General features: G+C 41.1%; 1 protein-coding gene across 5 annotated transcripts in view; it reads left to right on the forward strand.

Moving 5' to 3' along the window:
- Positions 1 to 21,747, forward strand: part of CWC27 (CWC27 spliceosome associated cyclophilin) — a 207,556-nt gene that overhangs the window by 133,041 nt on the left and 52,768 nt on the right. Inside the window, exon 12 of one of the 5 annotated variants that reach the window (XM_038401704.2) lies at positions 20,560 to 20,678. The exons of the other annotated variants lie outside the window; for them this stretch is intronic. Coding sequence (XP_038257632.1) covers positions 20,560 to 20,663 — 104 coding nt within the window. The 3' untranslated portion in view covers positions 20,664 to 20,678. Of the gene's footprint in view, positions 1 to 20,559; positions 20,679 to 21,747 lie in introns of those variants that run through there. 5 annotated transcript variants of the gene reach the window in all.

Consider the following 21,747-nt stretch of genomic DNA (forward strand, 5'->3'; position numbering starts at 1 on the left):
ACTTCCCAGAGATGTTTTTTTCTCCTAAAGAAATTCCATACAATCCTATTATAGTACATAAACTTTTGTATTTTTAATACAGTGGACTCCTAAAATACTTGATTCAGTAAGATTTAACTTAATCCCATAAGGTTTGTCCAGGATATTGCAGGATATTATATCTGTCACAGCCATATACTAGTGGCTTGATGAGGTCAGAGCTGTTGACTCCAGGGCCGTCAAGACAGACTACTTTCTTGGCACAGATGTTGGAGCCCTCACCTCTGTTCCAAGCAAGGCACAGGCTCTGTTCAATAGTGATTGCCTCAGAGGCATACACAGCTGTGAAGGATCTCCTAAGCCTCTCAGTACCAGCCTTGCTGATTATTCAGGCTGACAGTGCCCTGCCAGACCTGTCGCATGTGGTGAATACATTGACTCCCACGTCAGGATCTTTTATGGCACCAGCAATTTCTGGTACTACTTCCAGCAATTTCAATGCCAACTCTAAGACTAACAGTAACTACTCTGCTGCAGCACATGGTACCAATAGCTTGGAAGCCCCTGATATCATCTGAATGGAATTTTTGGTCTAGAAACAATTGTCCTTTGGTACCACACTAGTCCTATCATTGGCCCTACTGGTTACTGTGGGGAATGCCTCCAGCATCTAGAGCCTCTGTACTACAGAAATCAGTTCCTAAGGAGGGAATTCTCCCTGATACCAAAAGACCATCCAAAGTCCGTACCTGGCAACCAGTACACTACAGAAACAAATCCTTGAGGGAGGAAGTTTCTCAATGCGGTACCAATAGACCACTTGATGTCAATACTGAGGTTCTGGCAGACATCAAGGGTCAGCACTGTTTGCTGCCAGCTTCAGACAGGCCTCCAGCGTCAATAGTGAAAGTCCAGCTTCAGGTGGGTTCTAACCTGCCTCCTCTGATCGCATTGTCCTCTTCACCAGGTGAGGCCCTGGTACGAAAATCATCTTCTCTGGTACCAGATGATTTTAAGTCCTACCAGATGCTGCTGAAAAGGATGGCTACATCTCTAGGGATACAGAGATTTTGGAGAAAAATCCCCACAAACTCACGCACATTTTACACCTAGCTGTGTCAGGGAAAGTTGCTCTCCCTATAAATGGTGCAGTTATGCAGCCTATAAAACCCATATGGCAAACCCCATCATTTACTGCACCAATGGCAAAGCACAGAGAATGCCAATACCAAGTTCCTCTGCAAGGGCACGAATAGTTTTAGGCTCACTGGCAGTGGGAGCAGCAAATGAAATACATTGCCAAGAAAGAGCAAAAGTGTCTCCCAAAAACAAAGATGCAAAAAATGGATCTTTTTGGCAGGAAGATTCAGCTGCAGGATTACAGCTATGCATTGTGAATCATCAAGCCCTTTTGGCTATTATAATTATTCCAGTTGGGATGAGTTGGCCAGATTCCTCAGCAAGCTGCCAGATGACTCCAACATTCAATTCCAGTCTCTTCTTGTGGAAGGTCACCTGGTTCCAATGTCTATGCTGTAGGCTTCTCTGGCTGTGGCAGATGCAGCTGCCTGTCATGGCAATGACAGTATCCAGGCGCCGCTCATCATGGCTTCAGTGACTGGGGATTCCTTAGGTAAAACGCACCACTGAAGAGCTCCCCTTTGAGGGCTGGGCATTATTTTTCTCAAAGACAGACAAAGCTACGCATACACTAAAGATTCAAGGGTAGTGCTAAAATCCCTAGGTCTCTTTACACCAGTCATGAAAAGAACAAAATTTTGCTCTCAATTTCTTCTGAGGCAGCAGTATTACATACCTAGAGAGGCGGATTGGTATAGGTGTGAGCACAACTAGCAAAAGAGGAGACCCTAGCCATCCACCTCCAGTGTTTCCACCTTATGCCACATAGCAGGCTGTTTAACTCCCCCATTAAGGACAGCATAATGACCATACTGGATCTCATTGAAAATCATCCTTCCTTTGGGGGCAGATTGTCACATTTGCTAAATTCATGGCAGTCCATCACTTCAGACCAGTGGGTACTAAGCATGGTAGAATCGGGGATTGCCCTGCAGTTCCTGTCTTCTCCACCCTTCACACCCACCTTCCCTGTCAACCCATCTCATGAGTCTGTACTAAGACAAGAAGAGCAGACTCGACGTTCTTTGGGAGCCAGAGAAGAAGTGCCCCCTCAGTACCAGGGCAGAGGATTCTACTTCTGCTACTTCCTAATATCCAAAGCAAGAAGAGGTGTTGGGCTCATTTTGGCCCTTTGGAAATTGAACAAGAACATCACGAAGGTATGTTTCCATATGGTTTCCTTCACAAGTACTATCCCTTTGTTAGATCTGGGAGATTGGTATGCTGCCCATGACTTGAGGAATGCTTGTTTCCGTGTGTCAATCCATCCTGGTTACAGCACCTTCTTTAGGCTTGTAAAAGGAGAAAATCACAGCCTCTCATCTGTGATGAGGGTTTTCATCCTATGAAAGGCAGTGTTTCACTCTCATCAGCCAGAAGAGAGAGATATCCCTTGCATGTTTCACATATTTTCATGCTTAAGTCTGGCAGTGAACAAAGAGAAATTGATCCCCACAATCCTCCAGAGAATACATTTTATCAGGGCAGTCCTGGACTCAACCCTAGGCACAGCTTTTCTGCTGCTCTGAGGTTTCTAGCTTTATGAAACCTCTGTGCATCCTTCAAGGACCATCCCTGAACCCCAGTGAAGAATTCCCTCAGGCTCCTGGGGCATATGGCAGTGTGTATTTATGTGACACCCTACCCTCCATGCCAGCCTGCATCTCAAGTTACTGTACCTCCCTCAGATGCATCTGGACACACTAGTATGCATTTAAGACAAGGTTCTATCATCCCTGAATTGGTGGATGAACCAAAAAGAGGAAATGCTCCCTTCTCTATTCAAGGGCAGGCCACAGTCTTAAGTCCATCTCAGATACTTTTCTCCTTCCTGGGGACAGAAGGCTTGCTCTGTGCCTTCTGTAATAGCAACAGTAGGGTTTCCAAGACTTGAGTCAAATGCTCTATTAATATTAAATTCAAGTCCCTATAGCTAATGTTGTTTTTATCTTATTGCCATTTGGTCAGTGAAAACCAATTTGGTGGATTTTTATAACTTTTATTTAAGAGCATAAACAATTAAAAGGTTAACTAATTTCTTACATTTACCTAAAGTACTAAACAACATGAAAACTGGATTGATTATAGTGTACATCATTAGTCAAATCAAGGAGTTAACAGTAATACATATTAGAATTAGTTAAAAAAACAATTTAAGACACAGCAATTGGTCACATCTTGTGCATGAGCACAATCAATAATCAAATCACAAAGTTAACATAACACCAATAATTGAACAGCTTTTTTAGGCTTTTTATCTCTGTGCAGTTTACTTAGCAGCTTATACTTTCTCTTGTGAAAAAAATGGGTTAAGATTTGGATCTTTATATACCCCAGGTGACCTTTAGAGATCTGTGATAAGATTTGCTATGAACCTAGGTTAATCAGTGCCCAGTAGTAATTTGTACTGTGGGCTTATATGCACATGCTATTAATGCCCACTCACCCTCCCTTCCCGTGTGTTCTTATTTATAGCATAACCCCATGTATACAATTCATAATTGAAGGCGGTGGCGGGTAATTGACTGTGCAAACCTTCCTTCATATTGAGGGAGGAGACAGATTTCATAATATATCTTTGGGTCTGCACTCCAAGGGAGATGGACACCTGAGTGCTGGGGCAAGTCCCTTAAGCTGAGCCTTCCCAGAACTGATCTCAGTGTGTGTTTTGTTCTGCAGTTTGGTGTGGCCCTGCCTACGTGTGTGCTGGAGAAAGCATAGTAGCTTGGTTTAGCAAGACAGGTAAAAAAGGTGCCCAAGCTGGCATGACAAGCAAGCTCAATAGTGTATCAGCACATCAGGTGGCAGAGGCAGATTACAGTTTTGGGGGACCCTGGGTCAAAGCAAGTGGGGGCCCCTCCCCACTCCTTCTGCCTGCAGTCCCCCCCCCGACACCTCCTCCTCCTGCTGCTTCTGCCGAGAAGTGGGTCAGGGCGTGGGGGCGCCCCAATTGGCCAGGGCCCCAGGCACGGGTCCCATTGGCCCAGTGGCTAATCTGCCACTGAGAATCAGGGATCACAGGTTATTCACCTCAGCTGAATTGTTTAGTCCTGATGAAGCAAGGTATATCTGACTTTGGTCCACTTTTGGGGCCTTCCTCCTTTGGGTACTGTTTTGTTGGCATGTCCACAAGTTTGTGTGTTTCTACTAAGCAAGCAATTTTAAAAGAATAACAGGAGACAGTGACTCCACCAAAAATGATCTCAACCTCCTCCCTCTTTCTGAGTGAATAGTAAGGATTCCTAAATGGCCTTTTGATTACTAGAACCTGGTACCTTCCTGGTCATAACCCATTGTCCTTTAACTTAGGCCATGTCTACACTTACAAGCTTAAAGTGGCACAGCTGTACCAATACAGTTGTGCTGCTGTAAGAGTGCTCGTGTAGCTGTATTATGATGATGGGCGAGAGCTCTCCCATCAGCATAATAAAACCACCTCAACAAGCAGGGGTAGCTATGTCGGGGGGGACAACGTCTCCTGCTGACATAACACTATATACACGAGTGCTTATGCAGGTAACATTTATATTGCTCACAGAGGTGTTCTTTTCACACCCCTGAGCGACAAAAGTTTTGCCGACATACGTGCTAGTGTAGATGTGGCCTTAGAAAAGTTGTTCCTACCTATTCACATATTTCATGCTTATGTTTTCTCAAGGCAGACAGGGCTTCATGCCCAAAGTAAGAAATCACAGAACTCTCCCCCTGTCTGGGACACTGTGGAACTGTGTGAAAGGTTATTTCACACAACCAAAGCTCAAAGTCAAGGTGCTTCAAAATCTAGTTGTTAAATTCATTAGCATAAAGTTATTAAAAATATTGTAAAATTAAAGTTTATACTTAATGTTCTTACTATTGTAGGCTTGTATGACCTATAGTACCATCCGGTGTTGCTAATTTCCAAAGGTCATTTTCAAGATGAAGCAAGAGCAAGGCAAAACGATACTCATTGCACTAGCCTGGGCAACACAGCTGTGGTTCTTGGCCTGCACAGGTAGTCCATCAGTGAACCCTTAGCCCTGCCTTTAAAGAAGGACCTGGTATCCCAGAATCATGGGCAGATGTTGCACCCGAACCTTCAGTCACTACACCTCACAGCCTGGTTTCTCAGTGACTAATCCTAGAGGAGGCACACTTTTTGGAAGCAGTGCAGAATGTCCTACTTAACGGTAGGGAACTATCCACCGGGGCTACTTATCTTTAGTAAGTAGAAGCAGTTCTCTATCTAGATGGCTACCCACAATGTGTCTCCTATGCAATCTATAATTCAAAGGATATTGGATTATTTTGTTACATTCAACAGAATCAGGTTTGGCATTCAGCTCTATCAACATGCACCTAGCTGCAATTTTGGTGTTTTCATTCTTGTGTTATGGATTGGACTGTATTTTCTAACCCTATGACCATCACATTCCTTAAAGGCCTAGAAAGATTGCCCCTGCTCCACAGTGGGATTTGAACTCATCCCTTATGGGTCCCCCTTTTGAACCACTAGCCAACAGTTGGTTGTTACACATCTCAGCAAAGTTTTCCTTTCTAATAGCCATCACCTCAGAGAGAAGCTGCATGCTCTGGTGACTGATCCTTCATATATGGTTTTTACTACGGGAAGGTACAGCATAAGCTACACCCTATGTTTCTTTCCAAAGTAGTATCTGATTTCCACCTCAATCATTCAATATATTTTGTGGTCTTCTTTCCAAAAGCACATTCTCATAAAGATGAACAAAAGCTTCGCAATTTGGATGTTTGCCGAGTACTAGTTTTTTATCTGGAAAGAACAAAGCCTGCCTGGTTTTTTTGTGGAACAAATGAAGGGGCATCCCGTAACAGTGCAAAGACTGTCGAGGTGGACCAGTTCTTTTGTCATGTGTTGCAAGATCAAGGGCATTCAGAAAAGCTCTGTGTATCCAACCAGAACACTGTCACAATTCAGGGCAACTGCTCCTGAATTTCCCCTTAGTCGTACAGCAAGGGCATTCACTCTCAGGTTTCTGGCTTCCTAGGTATTGCCTTTCTTGGATGGAGACCTATCTTTCTCTCCCTCCTGACTCTTGTATTTCCAGGCTTTACCAGTTCCCTGCCTTCACTGTGTTATTCCCACCAAAGACAGGCTCCCTAAGTAGGCTTCTCTTGCCTTCTTTTCTGAAACTTATAGCCAACAGTTGTAAGTTACCACACAGCACTTCCTGTGCAAGCATATTTAAAAGCATTACAGAGAAAACATACTATAAACAATAAAATAATCTACATGCATGCTATTAAGCTTTCCAGAGATCCACCCAACTAGCTCCAACATGGTCTCGGGCAAGCAAGTCCTTCAGACCTGTCCCCCCGTGGGGCCTTTTGTGGTCACAAGTTCATAACAGCCTCAGCTTAGAACTAGAATGCTATTTTATGGGGCCTCAGTAGCCCAGCTCTTTCCAATGCTTCCCTAATATTGGAGCCCTCTGTGGACCAGAAGTCCTGTCCATTTGCTGGATCAGCAAGAAGAGTCTGAGTCATCTTAAACTATTTATTCAATAGTCCTTTTTAACTCTGTTGGTCCCTGGAAAATCCAGATTGGATCTTTGAACTGTCCTCGTGTAACAAGTGATCATCAGACAAAAGACTCCCTCCTCAGGGCAAAGCTTCAAAGGATGAGTTTGTAGATGGGGGTTTGCAATCTCCTCTTCCCGCGTACTACCTACAAATTCCACTTCACATATATTGTCGTAAAAGATCAATTGTGTCTGCTGTATTGTTCAGCATAGTTTTTTGAAGTTCTCATTATCTCACGGAGATTGCATTAATCCTTCCTCCTAAAGAAGCTATATAAAATCCAACAATAGTGTACAAACATTTGCATTTACAAAATAATGAACTTCAAAGATATTAAACTTAATTTAGTAGTTTAACTTAACTCCATAAGATTTGCTCAGGATATTGTCATACCTGTCATAAGCACATTCAGCCTCTATGGTTTTGTGGGAAATGTCTCTGTTGTGGGACATGTACAGAACAGCAACATAGCCCACACCTTTGCTAGATATTATGTGATTACTACTGCATCAAAGGAAGATGAGAATGTAAAAAAGTAGTTCTGTAGTCCTTACAATGAGACTCTTAACCCACCTCAAATGAAAACTTCTTGGGAGTCACCTAATAATGGACATATGCAAAATCACTCGAAGAAAAAAGTCATCTTCTTGTAACTGTTGTTCTTCAAGATGTATTGTATATGTCCATTACATGACCCACCCTCCATCCCCAGTGCATTGGAGTCTATCATCTCAGAGCTTGGTACAAAGGAACAGAAGGATGGGCAGGGCAGCTCCTTCCTTTATACTCTTGTTTCAGATCTTAGATTTTGATATAGAATTTAAAAATAGATAAATGAAAAATAGGCCATGCGAACTATAGTACTATCTTGGTGATCTATTTCTTACGCTAATATCAAAGAATTGTGATCAAATGTTTATTAGAATGATGTATTCATCGACTTTGAAAGATTTAATAACATTCAAAAGTCCATTGCAGGATTACTGAGCCCAAGATTAAAACAGAGCTGCTACTACATGAAAGAAGTTAAACATGAATATGGTCCAGTCAAAGAAGAAATGTTGATTAATGCGTAATTAAGTGAAGCACAATATTGAAACAGTTAGATAATGTCAAGATGACATGTTGTGATTAGCTCATCCTGCTAGGTGCTACAGTAACAAATAATAAATCTTGATAATAGAAAGTATGAAGAAAACATTCAGAGCATCTATTCTGATGTACCTAGAATTACTAGTAACATATGTTGTGATCTAACTCTGCAGTAGAGAAATTTCTTTTATATAACCGTTTGTAGATGGATGCACAGGAATATTACTAAGACTGTACACAGTTTGATATAGATATATATGGTAGACATCGCAGTTACCAGGTGAACTGCACTTTTGATTCTTCTTGTTCTCTTGGAGCTCATCTTCTCAGGGTCTGTGACCATCACGTTCTACTTGGGATGGAAATCACATGATTCTCCCACTCTGACAGTTACTGGGTTGCAGTCTCCTGTGTAATCAACTGTGATTATCTCAGCAGATCTGAGTTAGGCTCAGAGACTGCACATCTAGACCCACGTTGGTAATCAGTAAGGCTAAGATTTTGTCATGGTTATTTTTAGTAAAAGTCACGGACGGGTCACGGGCAATAAACAAAAATTCACGGAAGCCATGACCTCTTTGTGACTTCTGTTGCTGCAGCTCCATGGTTTCCATGGTGGCAGGGACCTGAGGGTTTCCCCCTCCTCCCACAGAAACTTCCAGCTGCTGGGGGTGGGGGGCACCCTCAGCCCACAGCAGCTGGGAGCTGTAGGGTGACCATACTTCCCAAAGAGAAAACTGGACACCCCCAGCCGCTCGCCCGAGGCGTCCCCCTCCTTCCTCGCGAGGCTGTCGCCCGTCACTGGAACCCTGAGGAGGGCCCCCTTAGGAGTCTGTCACCTGTCACTGGAACCTTGCAGGGGGCTGCCTGTCACTGCTGTCCCGAGAACCCTGCCAGGGCCCTGCTGGCTGCCAGCTCCAGAGCCCTGGGGCTGAAACAGAGAATGTCACAGAGGTCTCTGGAAGTCACAGATTCCGTGACTTCCATGATCTCTGTGACATAAACATAGCCTAAATAATCAGCAACCAAACAGCCTTCTTAAAAGCACAGAATCATTTATTTCATGCAAAAACATTTAAGAAAAAATGTATCTTGAAAAACAAGCCTAAACACAATACTTGCTTCTCCTTAATGCCTACCTGGATCTGTGAAGGCCCAATTCCTTTAGACATACTCATAGAGCCTTTCACTCTGTCAGCATGTTCCTTTAGACAGACAGTTTCTTGGCAAGTGCCCCTACCATTCCAGGAATCAATACCCTTTTTAACAGTTTGTAGTCCTTTAATCTAGTAGATCTCAGCATTGCAAAACAATATTTACAGCATGTTGGGAAAAATGGATAAAGGATCATTGAAGCTAACAGCTGGGCCCCATTGTCCTTCCAGTGTGTACTTAGATCAGGGGTGGGCAAACCTTTTGGCCTGAGGGCCACATCTTGGAATAGAAATTGTATGGTTGGCCATGAATGCTCACAAAATTAGGGTTGGTGTGTGGGACGGGGTGAGGGCTCTGTTTGGGGACGCGGGCTCCAGGGTTGGGCTAGAAATGAGCAGTTCAGGGTGCAGGAGGGGGGAGGGAGAGAGGGCTCTGGCTGAAGGAGCAGGCTCTGGGATGGGGCTGGGTATGAGGAGTTTGGGGCATAGGAGGGTGCTCTGGGCTGGGATCTAGGGGTTCGGAGGGCGGGAGAGGCTGGGGCAAGGGGTTGGGGCACGGGGAGAGGCTCAGGGGTGCAGGCTCCAGGCAGTGCTTACCTCAAGCGGTTCCCGGAAGCAGCAGCATGTCCTTTCTCCAACTCCTACACAGAGGGGCGCCGCCCTGCCTGCAGGCACTGCCCCTGCAGCTCCCATTGTCTGCGGTTCCTGGCCAATGGGAGCTTCGGGGGTAGTGCTTGGGGCGGGGGCATAGTGCAGAGCGGATCCCCCTGGTTGCCCCGATGCATAGGAGCCGAAGGAGGGCAATACTACTGTCATAAATATAAAGGGAAGGGTAACAACCTTCCTGTATACAGTACTATAAAATCCCTCCTGGCCAGAGGCACAATATCCTTTTACCTGTAAAGGAATAAGAAGCTCAGGTAACCTGTCTGGCACCTGACCAAAAGGGGACAAGATACTTTCAAATCTGGGGACGGGGGGGGAAGGCTTTTGTTTCTCTGTTCTGTGTTGCTTCCCTGTTTGTATTTCTCAAAGCCCCAATAGAAATTGGACCAATGCATTCACACAGGAAAATCTTATAAGCCAGCTTTGAATAACTTCCCCTCCCTGACCAGGTCACAATAGGTAGACAAATCATAAATGATATGTTTTTTCGATATGGCATTTGGTATGTGGGCAATTAGTGCAACATTGCTATAATTCAATAGAACAACATTTTTTTTCATTTGATATTACATGACATAAGCTATAGGAATAAGACTTCAGTAGAAATGTCTTTTTTCCTCCTGCTGCTGCTTAATGTATTTTCTTGCCCTCTTCATTCAACGATGTCACTATCACTATTTGATAGCTGTGTGTTAGAAAAAAAGCATTTCAGTATATCAACTGGTTGATGATCACACTAAGTACCCCAATTTTAGTTCTTTTGACCTGAGCAAGCAATCGGCTTAGACCCTTGAATGTTAGATTTCCCTACAAATATCCCTGCTTGTATAATTGCAACTAATAGTCACAACATTTTCCACACTTCAGGTGATTTTAAAGGAACAATAACAAGAGGTAGTTCAAATCCAAAATTAAGGTTTAGTGCTTGGCGATGAATTTTGTAAAATCTAATATTAATAGAAATGTCATTATGAATCTTTTTTTAATTTACGTGAAAACAGTTTAAATTTTCAGCACTCTCAGGCATTGGAAGATTATGCAATCCCCTAAGAATTTTGAACCTAATCTGAATATAAATTAACTAGAAACAAGTAGAACTGAATAGTTTCTCTTCATTGTCAAATCCAAAGTACAAAAAAAAAAAAAAGAAAGAAAAGAACAGCATAATGAAAATAAATTGAATTTTTCTTTTTAAAAGTCAAAGGTAAAATTAGTAACAGGACATTGTTTTAAAAAATTTTGAAATTCCCAAACTATCTCTTTAATATTAAACATATTTAATTTAATATTAAACATATTAAAATATTTAATATTGCAGTATTATGTGAAAAATAATACTTGTTTATTTTGAATTATATGCATTATGTGAGCCTGCAAGGTGATGGGCTAATCACCACCTTACAAGAGGCTATTCAGAATCAGGGTGTACTTTCTCAAAGGCTTAAGTGATTATTAAAAAAAGATCCAAGTACTTGTTGAACACATCAGTTTGCAGGCATTTCTAGTTATATCTGTGATTGAAAGAAATGTCAAATATAACCCATTTCAGGGGTGGGGGAAAAGCAAAACAAAGTCTGTATGAAATCTCAAATCTCTAATTTAAATACAGTAACTAGATACAGTAAAAGCTGTGTTATCTGACACTTTATCAACCAGAAACCTCTATTAACCGATATTTCTGATATCTCCCAATACAAATCTTCAATCTAGTAACCAGGACTAGTATACTGCCCAGGAGGTTATGCAATTGTACATTCTGCACTCTCCTTTTATGCACAAGAGGCAGAAGACAAGTAAGCAAGCTGATATAAGGGACTTGTTCAAAAAAGAAGCTTCCAGGGTGTGTCATAGGGTCATTACAGATTCAGCCCAATCTCCTACACCTTTTACATCTACGATGATAATTGATGTTGATAATGATGACCCTGAGGCACTGCAAGATCCTGAAGTGCCTTCTGAATCATCAAAGAAAGATTAATTATGTTCAGTATAGTTTTAGTAATAAGTGTATTTTTAGTGATCTGGGTGTATGCCATGCGCTGCCCATAGTGATATGTAGTGTCATAAGATAACCTGCTGTATAGAAGATTTTACCTGTATACACCTAAGTGCTTCAAGAAACTAACTACTCTGCAGTGCAGTACTACTAGTGAACTGGTGAGTACCTGTGTCATAAATATAAAGGGAAGGGTGACCACCTTTCAGTATACAGTGCTTTAAAATCCCTCCTGGCCAGAGTCAAAACCCTTTCACCTGTAAAGGGTTAAGAAGCTAAGGTAACCTTGCTGCCACCTGATCCAAAATGACCAATGAGGGGACAAGATGCTAACAAATCTGGAGGAGGCGGGGGGGACGGGGACATAAAGGGTTCTGTCTGGCTGTGTGATGCTTTTGCCGGGAACAGATCAGAAATGCAAGCCTTCCAACTCCTGTTAAGTTAGTAAGTAATCTAGCTAGAAAATGTGTTAGATTTTCTTTTGTTTAATGGCTGGTAAAATAAGCTGTGCTGGAGGGAATGTATATTCCTGTTTTTGTGTCTTTTTGTAACTTAAGGTTTTGCCTAGAGGGATTCTCTATGTTTTGAATCTGATTACCCTGTAAGGTATTTACCATCTTGATTTTACAGAGGTGATTCTTTTACCTTTTCTTTAATTAAAATTCTTCTTTTAAGAACTGATGGATTTTTCATTGTTCTTAAGATCCAAGGGTTTGGGTCTGTGTTCACCTGTACCAATTGATGAGGATTATTATCAAGCCTTCCCCAGGAAAGGGGGTGTAGGGCTTGGGGGGATATTTTGGGGGAAGACGTCTCCAAGTGGTCTCTTTCCCTGTTCTTTGTTTAAAATGCTTGGTGGTGGCAGCATACTGTTCAAGGCCAAGGCAAAGTTTGCACCTTGGGGAAGTTTTTAACCTAAGCTGGTAAGAATAAGCTTAGGGGGTCTTTCATGCAGGTCCCCACATCTGTACCCTAGAGTTCAGAGTGGGGAAGGAACCTTGACAACCTGTATACTATTTTATACTTTATTCATTTTATTGTATTATAATTCTTTGGAATTTTTGACTAATCGGTACTCCCTCATTCCCCCAACATGCCAGATAACAAAGCTTTTACTGTAATATCATATTCTCTTGTATTATTATTTCTATTACTATACCACTGGGGGGGGGGGGGGGACTAGTTTTGCTACAGGGGAAGAGAGGGCGGGCATTGTAGGATAATCTCAAATCATACAGTATCTTGTAGTCTATTCAACAAAAACGTCAATCTTCCGTTTCTACCTTGAAAGAATTTCTAGTGTCTAATAAATTCGGTGTGAAGGTTTAAAGTTAGTTAGTCAAAAGTAATTTTTCTGGGTTGGCCTTGTCCAGTGTTTTAATAAATTTTTCCAATCCTTTTAGCTAAATTACTTCTCTAATCCCTCTACAGGTTTCCTTGAGTTTAAATATTTTATCAGAACCTTCAGCAAGTAAAACATAGCCATACAGAGATGCAAGGTTAGACAAATTTTCTAATCTGCTTTTGAAAGATGAAGTATCAGATTGTCTCTGGTGTAATATCAAAACAATGCCTGAGTTGTGAATATTGCCAAAATTCAGACAGCGTGGGGCAATCTGAGCTTGTAAATAAAGAAAGGATTTAAAATCTCAGTTATGATTAGGGCTGCAGATTTGTCACAGCACTTCTAGAGCAAAAATCATGAAGCAGTCAGGGTAAATTTAAAAAAGGTCACAGTTTAAGGGGGAAATGATGTGTAAAGTCACAGGTATGAAAATTCAACTATTGCTGTAAATACAATATACATAAATCTCACCACTGCCACCTTCTCACCCCATCAAGGAGCACTGACCATCACCAGCAGCAGCACCCTCCACCTTCACACTGCAACCCTAATTGCTGCCCGGAGAGGAGGGGAATGAAGGAGCGAGCCCACCCCATACTTACTCTGTAATGGCAGCTCCTGTCCCACAGGACTGGGCCTGGCTTTCTGCTGCGGTTGTTGCAGCCTGGTGCATAGCGTAGCAGCACCGCTCAGGTTTGGCCCAACTGCCCCTCCTTCATGACAGTGCATCCTTTTGCCTCAGCCTTGACATCCTTATAATTAGAGATGGACCCACGGCACAAAGTTTAATCAAGATTCAACTTCCCCGAAGTTAAGGCTGTTGGGAGTCCTTCTCTGCTAGCAGTATTGCTTTTAATGTTTATCATAGTTCTGTCCTATCACAGGTAACAGTAGTGTTGTCAGCTTTACCTTTTCTTTGCATCCATAAATTGATACTGTACTCCTGACTAAAACATGGCATAGAAGGGGTCAAGTCTGTAACAGATATTTCTAAGAAAACTTAGGCAAACAAATTTTGCTTGGCTATTTGAGAGTTATAGAAAGCTACAAAATACACTGCGAAGATAGACCACAGCCTCTGAGACTGCTTACCTCTTGAAGCTCCTTGAATTTTGTGGGCTACATAGTCAGAGAGGCTGCTCACTTGCTAGATGCTTTGGAATGTTAATTTGGGCAGTATGGCCCTGATCTTGTAAAGAATTACCTGCTTGGTTAACTTTATTCATTGTGAGTAATCCTACTCAGTGAGCAAAATGTAAATACATGTAACACGAATAAGTTTAAACACATATTAGTCTTTGTAAGATCTGGACCAGTGTGGTATCTACAACCTCTCCCTATAAGTTTCTGTCACTCTACCCCACTAAATTGTGTTGTATAGCTGGTAAGTTAAGGGAATGATGTTGGATCCAAGTATTCAAATTGGATATGCCATGTAAGTATACTGAAATTTTTATTAAAAAACATGAAACACGGGAGAGCAATAAACAGCAGTGCATCAAGTTGTGAGGTGTTCTATCATTGGATATTGCATGGATTGGTGTTGGAAATAGTCTTCTATAACATCTTCATTAATTCATTTTTTATTCATCTTCTTTATCAGGAAGAAAGAGTAAAGTAACACACTACCAATTCACAGATAATACTAAATGAGGTGGAGTTGAGAACTGTGGGACAGAAATAATATGGAGGAATTTAGAGATAATAGAAACTTTGGCAAAAAAGAAAATAAGATTCAACTTGAGGAAATGCAAACTAATACTCTTTTTAAAAATTGACACATATCCAGCAGTAGGGGAAATCTGAGAAGCAATGATAATGTAAGATGTTGAGATAGTAGTGGACAGCAAATTAAACATGAATTTGCAGTGTGATATGGCTGTTTGGAGAGAAAAAAAAGGCCCATGTGATTCTGTGCTTCAGAGGCAGCACTCATGAAGCAAAGGAATATTAGTCCCTTCATGTACATGTCTCATGTGAGTGCACCTGAATACTCCTGGGAGAATTCTGCACCACTGCACATGCAGAATTTGTGCAGAAATGAATGTTTTTTGCGCAGAATTTCCTTTTCCTCCAAAGCAATGGGCTGCAGAGTTGCGGGCCGCCACTAGGGGTTGTTGGAACCAGCAGAGCGCACACGCAAGTAGAAGACACTGCTGTGGGGAGGGAACTGGAGGATTCCCAGCAGCTGCATTTCTCAGCACACCCTGAAGAAAGGAGGTGATGTGCAGAAATCTCCACACAAGCCCAGCACCCAGCATAAGACTGTTTCTCCCTCTGGATCACTTGGCTCTGCTGGAGGCGGGAGAGTGCGAGTGTCTGGGCAGGGGGAGGGCTTGCAGCTGGGCTCTGCAGGGAAGGGAGTGTGTATGTTTGGACTAGGGAGTGCCCCACAGCTGGGCTGTGAGGGGTGTGTGTGGACTGGTGGGGGCCCCTCAGCTAGGCTCTGGCAGAGAGAGAGAGAGAGAGTGTGTGTGTGTGTCTGTCTGTCTGGCTGGCTGGTGGGGAGGGCCTGTGGCAGGGCTCTGTGGGAGGGTAGGGGGTGCATGCGAGTGTCTGGGCTGGGGGTTGTCCCACAGCTGGGGTTTGAGCGGGAGGGGATGCGAGTGTCTGGGCTGCGGAGCGGGGTGCAAGTGTCTAGGCTGGGGGGGGCCCCGCAGTCGGGCTCTGGTGGAGAGCGGGTGTGTGCAAATGTCTGGCTGGGGGGGGATAGGGAGTATGTGCAAACATCTGGGGTCTGAGGAGAAGGGGATTCATGCGAGTGTCTGGCTAGGGGGTGGTGTCTGGTACCCCTATTGGGCTCTGAGGGGTGGGGGCAGAAAAACAGGGACTGGGTTGTTGTAGGGGTTTCCTTAACACTCTACTCCTGGAGGAATTTTTTTGTTTTGGTACTGTTTCAGACATAGTTGCTGATAGATATTTTGAAATAAATTACCAAAATAATTGAAATTGTCATGATTATATTGTGTTATTTTGACATATAACATTTGCAGAATTTTAAAATATTGTGCGCATAATTTTTAAATTTTTGGTGCATAATTCCCCCAGGAAGAAGGACCTGAATTATTGCATTCAGTTCATGGCAGCTTGTGAGAAAGATATTGAAAAATTAGAGAGTTTGGAGAAGAATGACAAAAATGATCAGAGGATTGGAAGGACTCATTTAAGATCAAAAGGTTTTGTTTTGTTTTGTTTTAACTTCTATATAAATATCGATACATAGATTAGTTTAGCTGTTAGTGTGCCACTTAATGTGAACACCAAGAAGGGAGAAGAATTTTTTAAGTGTCAAATGAACATGTATAAGAAGGACTAACTGGGAGGATCTCAGGGCTGTTTTCTCTTGAAACGCTACAGCGACACAGCTATAGCACTACATCTGCGCCACTGTAGCACGTCAGCGTAGACACTCACTACAGCGACAGGAGAGGTTCTCTTGTCAGCATAATTAATCCTCCTTCCCAAAAGGCAGTAAGTAGCAAGGTTGATGGAAAAATTCTTTGGTTGACCTATTGTCTACACTAGGGAGGTAGGCTGACTTAACTACATTGCTGGAGTGGGAGGATTTTTCACACCCTTGAGTGACATAGCTGAGTCGACTTAACTTTTATTTGTAGACCTGACCTAAGACATTTAAGTTAAATATCAGGAAAAACTTCTTAACATTGAACTATACTAGGCTGCCAAACAGTCTCCCAAGGAGATAGTGGATGCCTAGTCACCTGAAATGTTTAATCAACTGGACAAAATATTATAAAATGTATTGTGACAACTTTGAATTGGCAGAGAAATAAATATTGATGACCTAATAGGTATTTTCACTTTCTAACTACTGTATTCATTGTAAAAAGAAAAGGAGTACTTGTGGCACCTTAGAGACTAACAAATTTATTAGAGCATAAGCTTTCGTGAGCTACAGCTCACTTGCTTATGCTCTAATAAATTTGTTAGTCTCTAAGGTGCCACAAGTACTCCTTTTCTTTTTGTGAATACAGACTAACACGGCTGCTACTATGAAACCTGTATTAATTGTGTGCCTGTAATATTCCAACATGAGGTTCTGATTCATCCCTGCTTGATCTTCATTTTTTCAACAAAAATTTTTAAAGAGATGACCTTTCCTAATGATGATATTTTTCTCTCTGACTGATGATCCGTGAAAGTGATCCATCAGACGTAAGATGACTCCTGCATGCCCCCTCCTTCAAAAATGTATTGGGATGGGGAGTACCTCATCATTCTTGCTGGCAGTAGGGGACAAAAGGCCTCCCATGTTCCTTCTCCAGTTTGAGATCTTGGGTGAGAGATTCTGCGTCTCTGTGTAGACTTGTATACATGATATTCTGCAGTTTGTACAACTCAATCTCAAATATTTGGGACTTGGAAAGGAGGCATTTCGGTATAGTACTTGGTATTTTTGGTACTCCAAAAACATCTCTTTTTAATAAGATTACATTTTGCAAATTATTAGACATATAAACGTCCTTAAATTGCTTTGTTTTAAACAAATAAAAACCTACCAATTTATTTCATTTTAAAAATTTAACTATTGCACATGATCAAATACTTCTGTTTGCCCAAATGTTCAAAGTTTTTTATAGCCAGCAAACAATATGCTCATATAAGCCATAATTTAATTCTTACGTTTGGTCATGTTTGATTACCTATCTGAATTTTAATTTACATAATAAATTTGTTTGCATTTAAATTTGCAAAATAAATGTTGGTGCATCTAGACTCTTCTGAATCCACAGACTAAAAAAAATATCTGCGTGGCTTAAAAACAGCTTCTTATCACAGAAAATAATTGCTTGTTTGTAGTAAGAGATCATTCCATTACCACCTGATTTCTCTTAATCTTTTTGGGAAGAGTATGTGGGATGGACATTGGGATCTCTTCTCAGTACACGTGAGCTGTGACATACTTTAGCAGATTCATAGATTTTTAAGAACAGAAGGTGCCATTAGATCACCTTGTCTGACCTCCTGCATATCATAGGCCATTAAATTTCACCAGTTATTCCTGTATTTATCCCCATAACTGTTGGACTAAAGTATATCATTCAGAAAAGCATCTGAAGGCATGAAGAGATGGAGATTCTACCCTTCCATTGTTAGTTTGTTCCTGAGGTTAATCACCGTCACTTGTAAAACTTGTGCTTAATTGAGTTTGTCTGACTTCAGCTTCCAGTGATTGGTTCTTATTATGCCTTTTTCCATAATATTTAAAAGCTCTATTGTACCTGGTATTTTGTCCTCATGAAGGTTCGTACATGTTATATGTACTGTTCGTGGAGGCCACCGATCTTTCTCATTCATTAAAGAACTAAAAGTCAGATACGATAACCGTATTGGGAGGAAGAGGGATGATCTTCATTGAAGTCATTAGGGATCGGTCTGAGCACAAGGGTGTAGTCATACTGAGCTCCTTGCAGGATCAGGGCCCAATTCTGTTATGAGGCTACTGCCTGATGTCTGTGCTTCCACCACACATCTACTTTGACAGCTGCTGACAGCTCTTTATTAATATTAGTAGCACATTTGGTATTAATACTTTAAACTATACATACTACATATTTGTCTGCTTGTGTTTGTTCCAGATTCAAAACATTTAGAGTAATTACAGAGTGGTGTGTAGTGGGGGGCAGAGGAGAGCACATTTAAGTGTTTACATGGTTTAAAGAGGAGGGGAAAAACCTAATTCCCTCCTTACAAGTTTGATTATAACCAGCCTTCCAATTTGAGAATAAGGTTGTTAGCTATGCCAGACTGCTGTCAAGACCTTACATTAAATAAGATGTTTTTCTTTTATCTGACATTTACTGTAGTGATGCCAAGAATTACATCAAACATATAATTCATTCGAATGCTGAATTTCTTCAGCATTTTGCCAGTACTTAATCAAATATTTGAAAAATCTATCATTCGTTTCATAGCTTTGTAGTGTAAAACTGTGAATATGTTACCGTGAAAGTTACTTTAGACAAATTTAATCTATACAGTTTTTTTATTTATTCAGTATGCTGAGAGTTTTAAAAGAATTTAAAAAAAAATCGATTTTCTTTAACTATCATATTTTCAGTTGCAGCTTTTGAACATTAGTACCGTTCCTTAAAATAACTCATTAATCTCTAAATGGTGATAAAAACCAAATAGCCACATAGGACATATTTGAAATGCCACAAGTACAAAAGAAACAGTGAAACCTTCAGAAACTTACAACAAAGACTAAGGATCCTGTTTTAGGTATAAAACCTTTTTTGTTATAATAATAATGTTTAAACTATGGTAATAGCATCAGAGAATAGTATATAATAACTAAGGCCTTGATTCAGGGCAGCATTTAAGTTTGAGCTTAAGTTTCATGTTTCATTTTGTTGTTAAGTCTGATTGATTTCAGTGAGACTTAAGGTTGTGTTTAAGTGCTATCCTGAAGAAATTGAGGCTTTCTTGAATTGAGACCAAAGGTTTTAGGATAAGAAAATTATCATGACCTAGAGAATGTTGTGAATATTAGAAATTCAGACTTCTAGCTGTACCTGGGTTATACATCCTAAACATGTAAATTTTAAGGTGATTGCAGTCCTTATTATGAAACCTTTTCAATATATGAGGCATGGTTATGTAAGATAAAACTTACATTTTGGAGTAAAGGCCCAATCTTTATCCTATCCCTTTAAATCTTTGTCATTATTCATTTTCAAAAATTTCTTTCAGTGTAGGTATATCTAAGGCACCCATTAGCATAGCATCTAGGTATCAAAACATGATGATTGAAGAAACCAATTTCTGGCCAGCAGTAGTATAATTTCTCCACTCCGATTAGGTAAAATTTGTATGGGCTCTTTGGAAGTGTGACAGGGTTTACCAGACCTCAGAGGCTCTGCTGCTCTGATGCACCTTGCCCCAGGAAACAGTGCTCTTTGAGAAAAAGTGCACCAGTTTGGGAACCTATGAGATCTGATCCTCCAGCATCCAGAAGGGCTGGGGACCAGCAACAGCCAATCAAGGCCTAGCTGTCCAAAATAAAAGAAGCTGCCTGCTGTCAGCAAGAAAATTCTTGGGTGGAGCCAGAGAAAGGATGCTTCCTGTGCTGCCTCCAGGCTGGGCCAGGGTCCGTTAGTGGCCACAATCAAGGGCAGGAGGTCGAGAAAGAATCCTGGTCATTCAATTCCAGAGAGAGAAATTCAGCCCAGAAGGGTGAGAAAACTATTTTGTTTATAATGGGCCCTGAAGAGCAAGGAACTGGTTCTATTTTGAGTATGTTATACCCCCAGAAGGGGTTTTGGACTGAGTGATCTGTCCAGAGGGAAAAGCTATGGAAGATCTGATGAGGCTGACTGATGGCCTGCAGGCGGTGTTGGGAGTTGAACAGAATGGCAAAACCTTGCTTGAACGCAAGGGGGCACTCAAATTGGTGAATGCAATCTACCACAGGAAGAACAATAGGGTGAATGAAATATAACACGTGCACTGATTTAGTCATTTTAAGAATCCAGTTTACCATTCTAGGTTTCTCACAAATTAACTGAATTTTCAGTTGTTTAGCTTAAGAAGAAACTTGAGAATGTGAAAATGTTTTGGATCTGCTTAGTGTTTCCCTGTTTCTTCCACTTTCCCATTGTTGTTGTTTAATTGCTATTAAGGTAGCGTCCTGAGGCTCCAATCAACCTCTCGCTCTCTCCACCACTGGCTGGGAAGAATGAAATGCATTTTTCTTTCTCACTGCAGAAGAGGAGGAGAGGTCTAGTTGTGAACCAGCGGAATGTCCACTGTTCCTCATACTGGCAATGATTCAGCAAAGAACTTAAGCATGTGCTTAAATCCCATTGACTTCAGGGAATTAAACATGTGTTTAAGGGCTTTTCTGAATACAGATTGATTTACCCACATTCTTACATGCTTTGCAGAATTGGAGGCTCTGTTAGCTGTTCCTGAAAACTGACAAAGTTCAGATAAAGGTGATGCAGATTCCCATTGTTCCACAATAAATTCCAGCTGTCCCACAAATTGTTGTGCACTATTTGCTCATCCCTGTGTGTTAGGGTGCAAAAGCAATTTCAAAGATAGTATTACGTGTCCTGACTGTGGTTTTTTTTTTTTTCAAAACAAACTTTTATAACAACAACATTGCTGTGTTCATCATAATAAACTATTAAGTCCAGAAATCCTTCTGACTAACACAGTAATTACATTGCTTTCTTTTACAGTGGTGAATGATTTCATTTTTCATTGACAAATAATTAATATTACTGGAAGAGGATTTCTTCATTATTTTTAAGTTCTGGCAAAATTTTATTATTCTTACCCCTTCACTATAAGGCCCAATCTGTAATTTGAAATGCCATTATTAAAGGGCATTCCAGTGAAATCAACAAAACATCAAGTATCAGGAATTTTTTGTTTGTGACCTACAGAAAAAATGCTAAGATTTGTTTTCTAAAAAATTCATTTTTTTTCTTTGGGAATATTTGGTGGTGGAATCTAATTTAAATTGTATTGTACTGTTACAGAGGGATGCATTTCTTGACTTTAAAGAATGGGTATCCATATCAGTGAATATGGGAAAGTGTAACATAATGCATGCATACACTATTTTAGGCCTTTCACTGAGATGCAGTAGCTAGTTCAACAGAAGAATTTTTCTGTTGACCTAGTGCTGTCTACACAGAGACTTAGGTTGGCTTAACTATGCCAATCAGAGGTGTGGATTTTTCATACCCCTAAATGACTTAGTCATGCTCACCTAATTTTCTGGTGTAGCTCAAGCCTAACAGGATGTGGAAATATATTAAACATGACCTTGCAATGTTCAAAAGAAAAGAGTGAGTATA

This window comes from Dermochelys coriacea, chromosome 5 (genome assembly GCF_009764565.3).
Source record: "Dermochelys coriacea isolate rDerCor1 chromosome 5, rDerCor1.pri.v4, whole genome shotgun sequence".
NCBI lineage: Eukaryota > Metazoa > Chordata > Testudines > Dermochelyidae > Dermochelys > Dermochelys coriacea.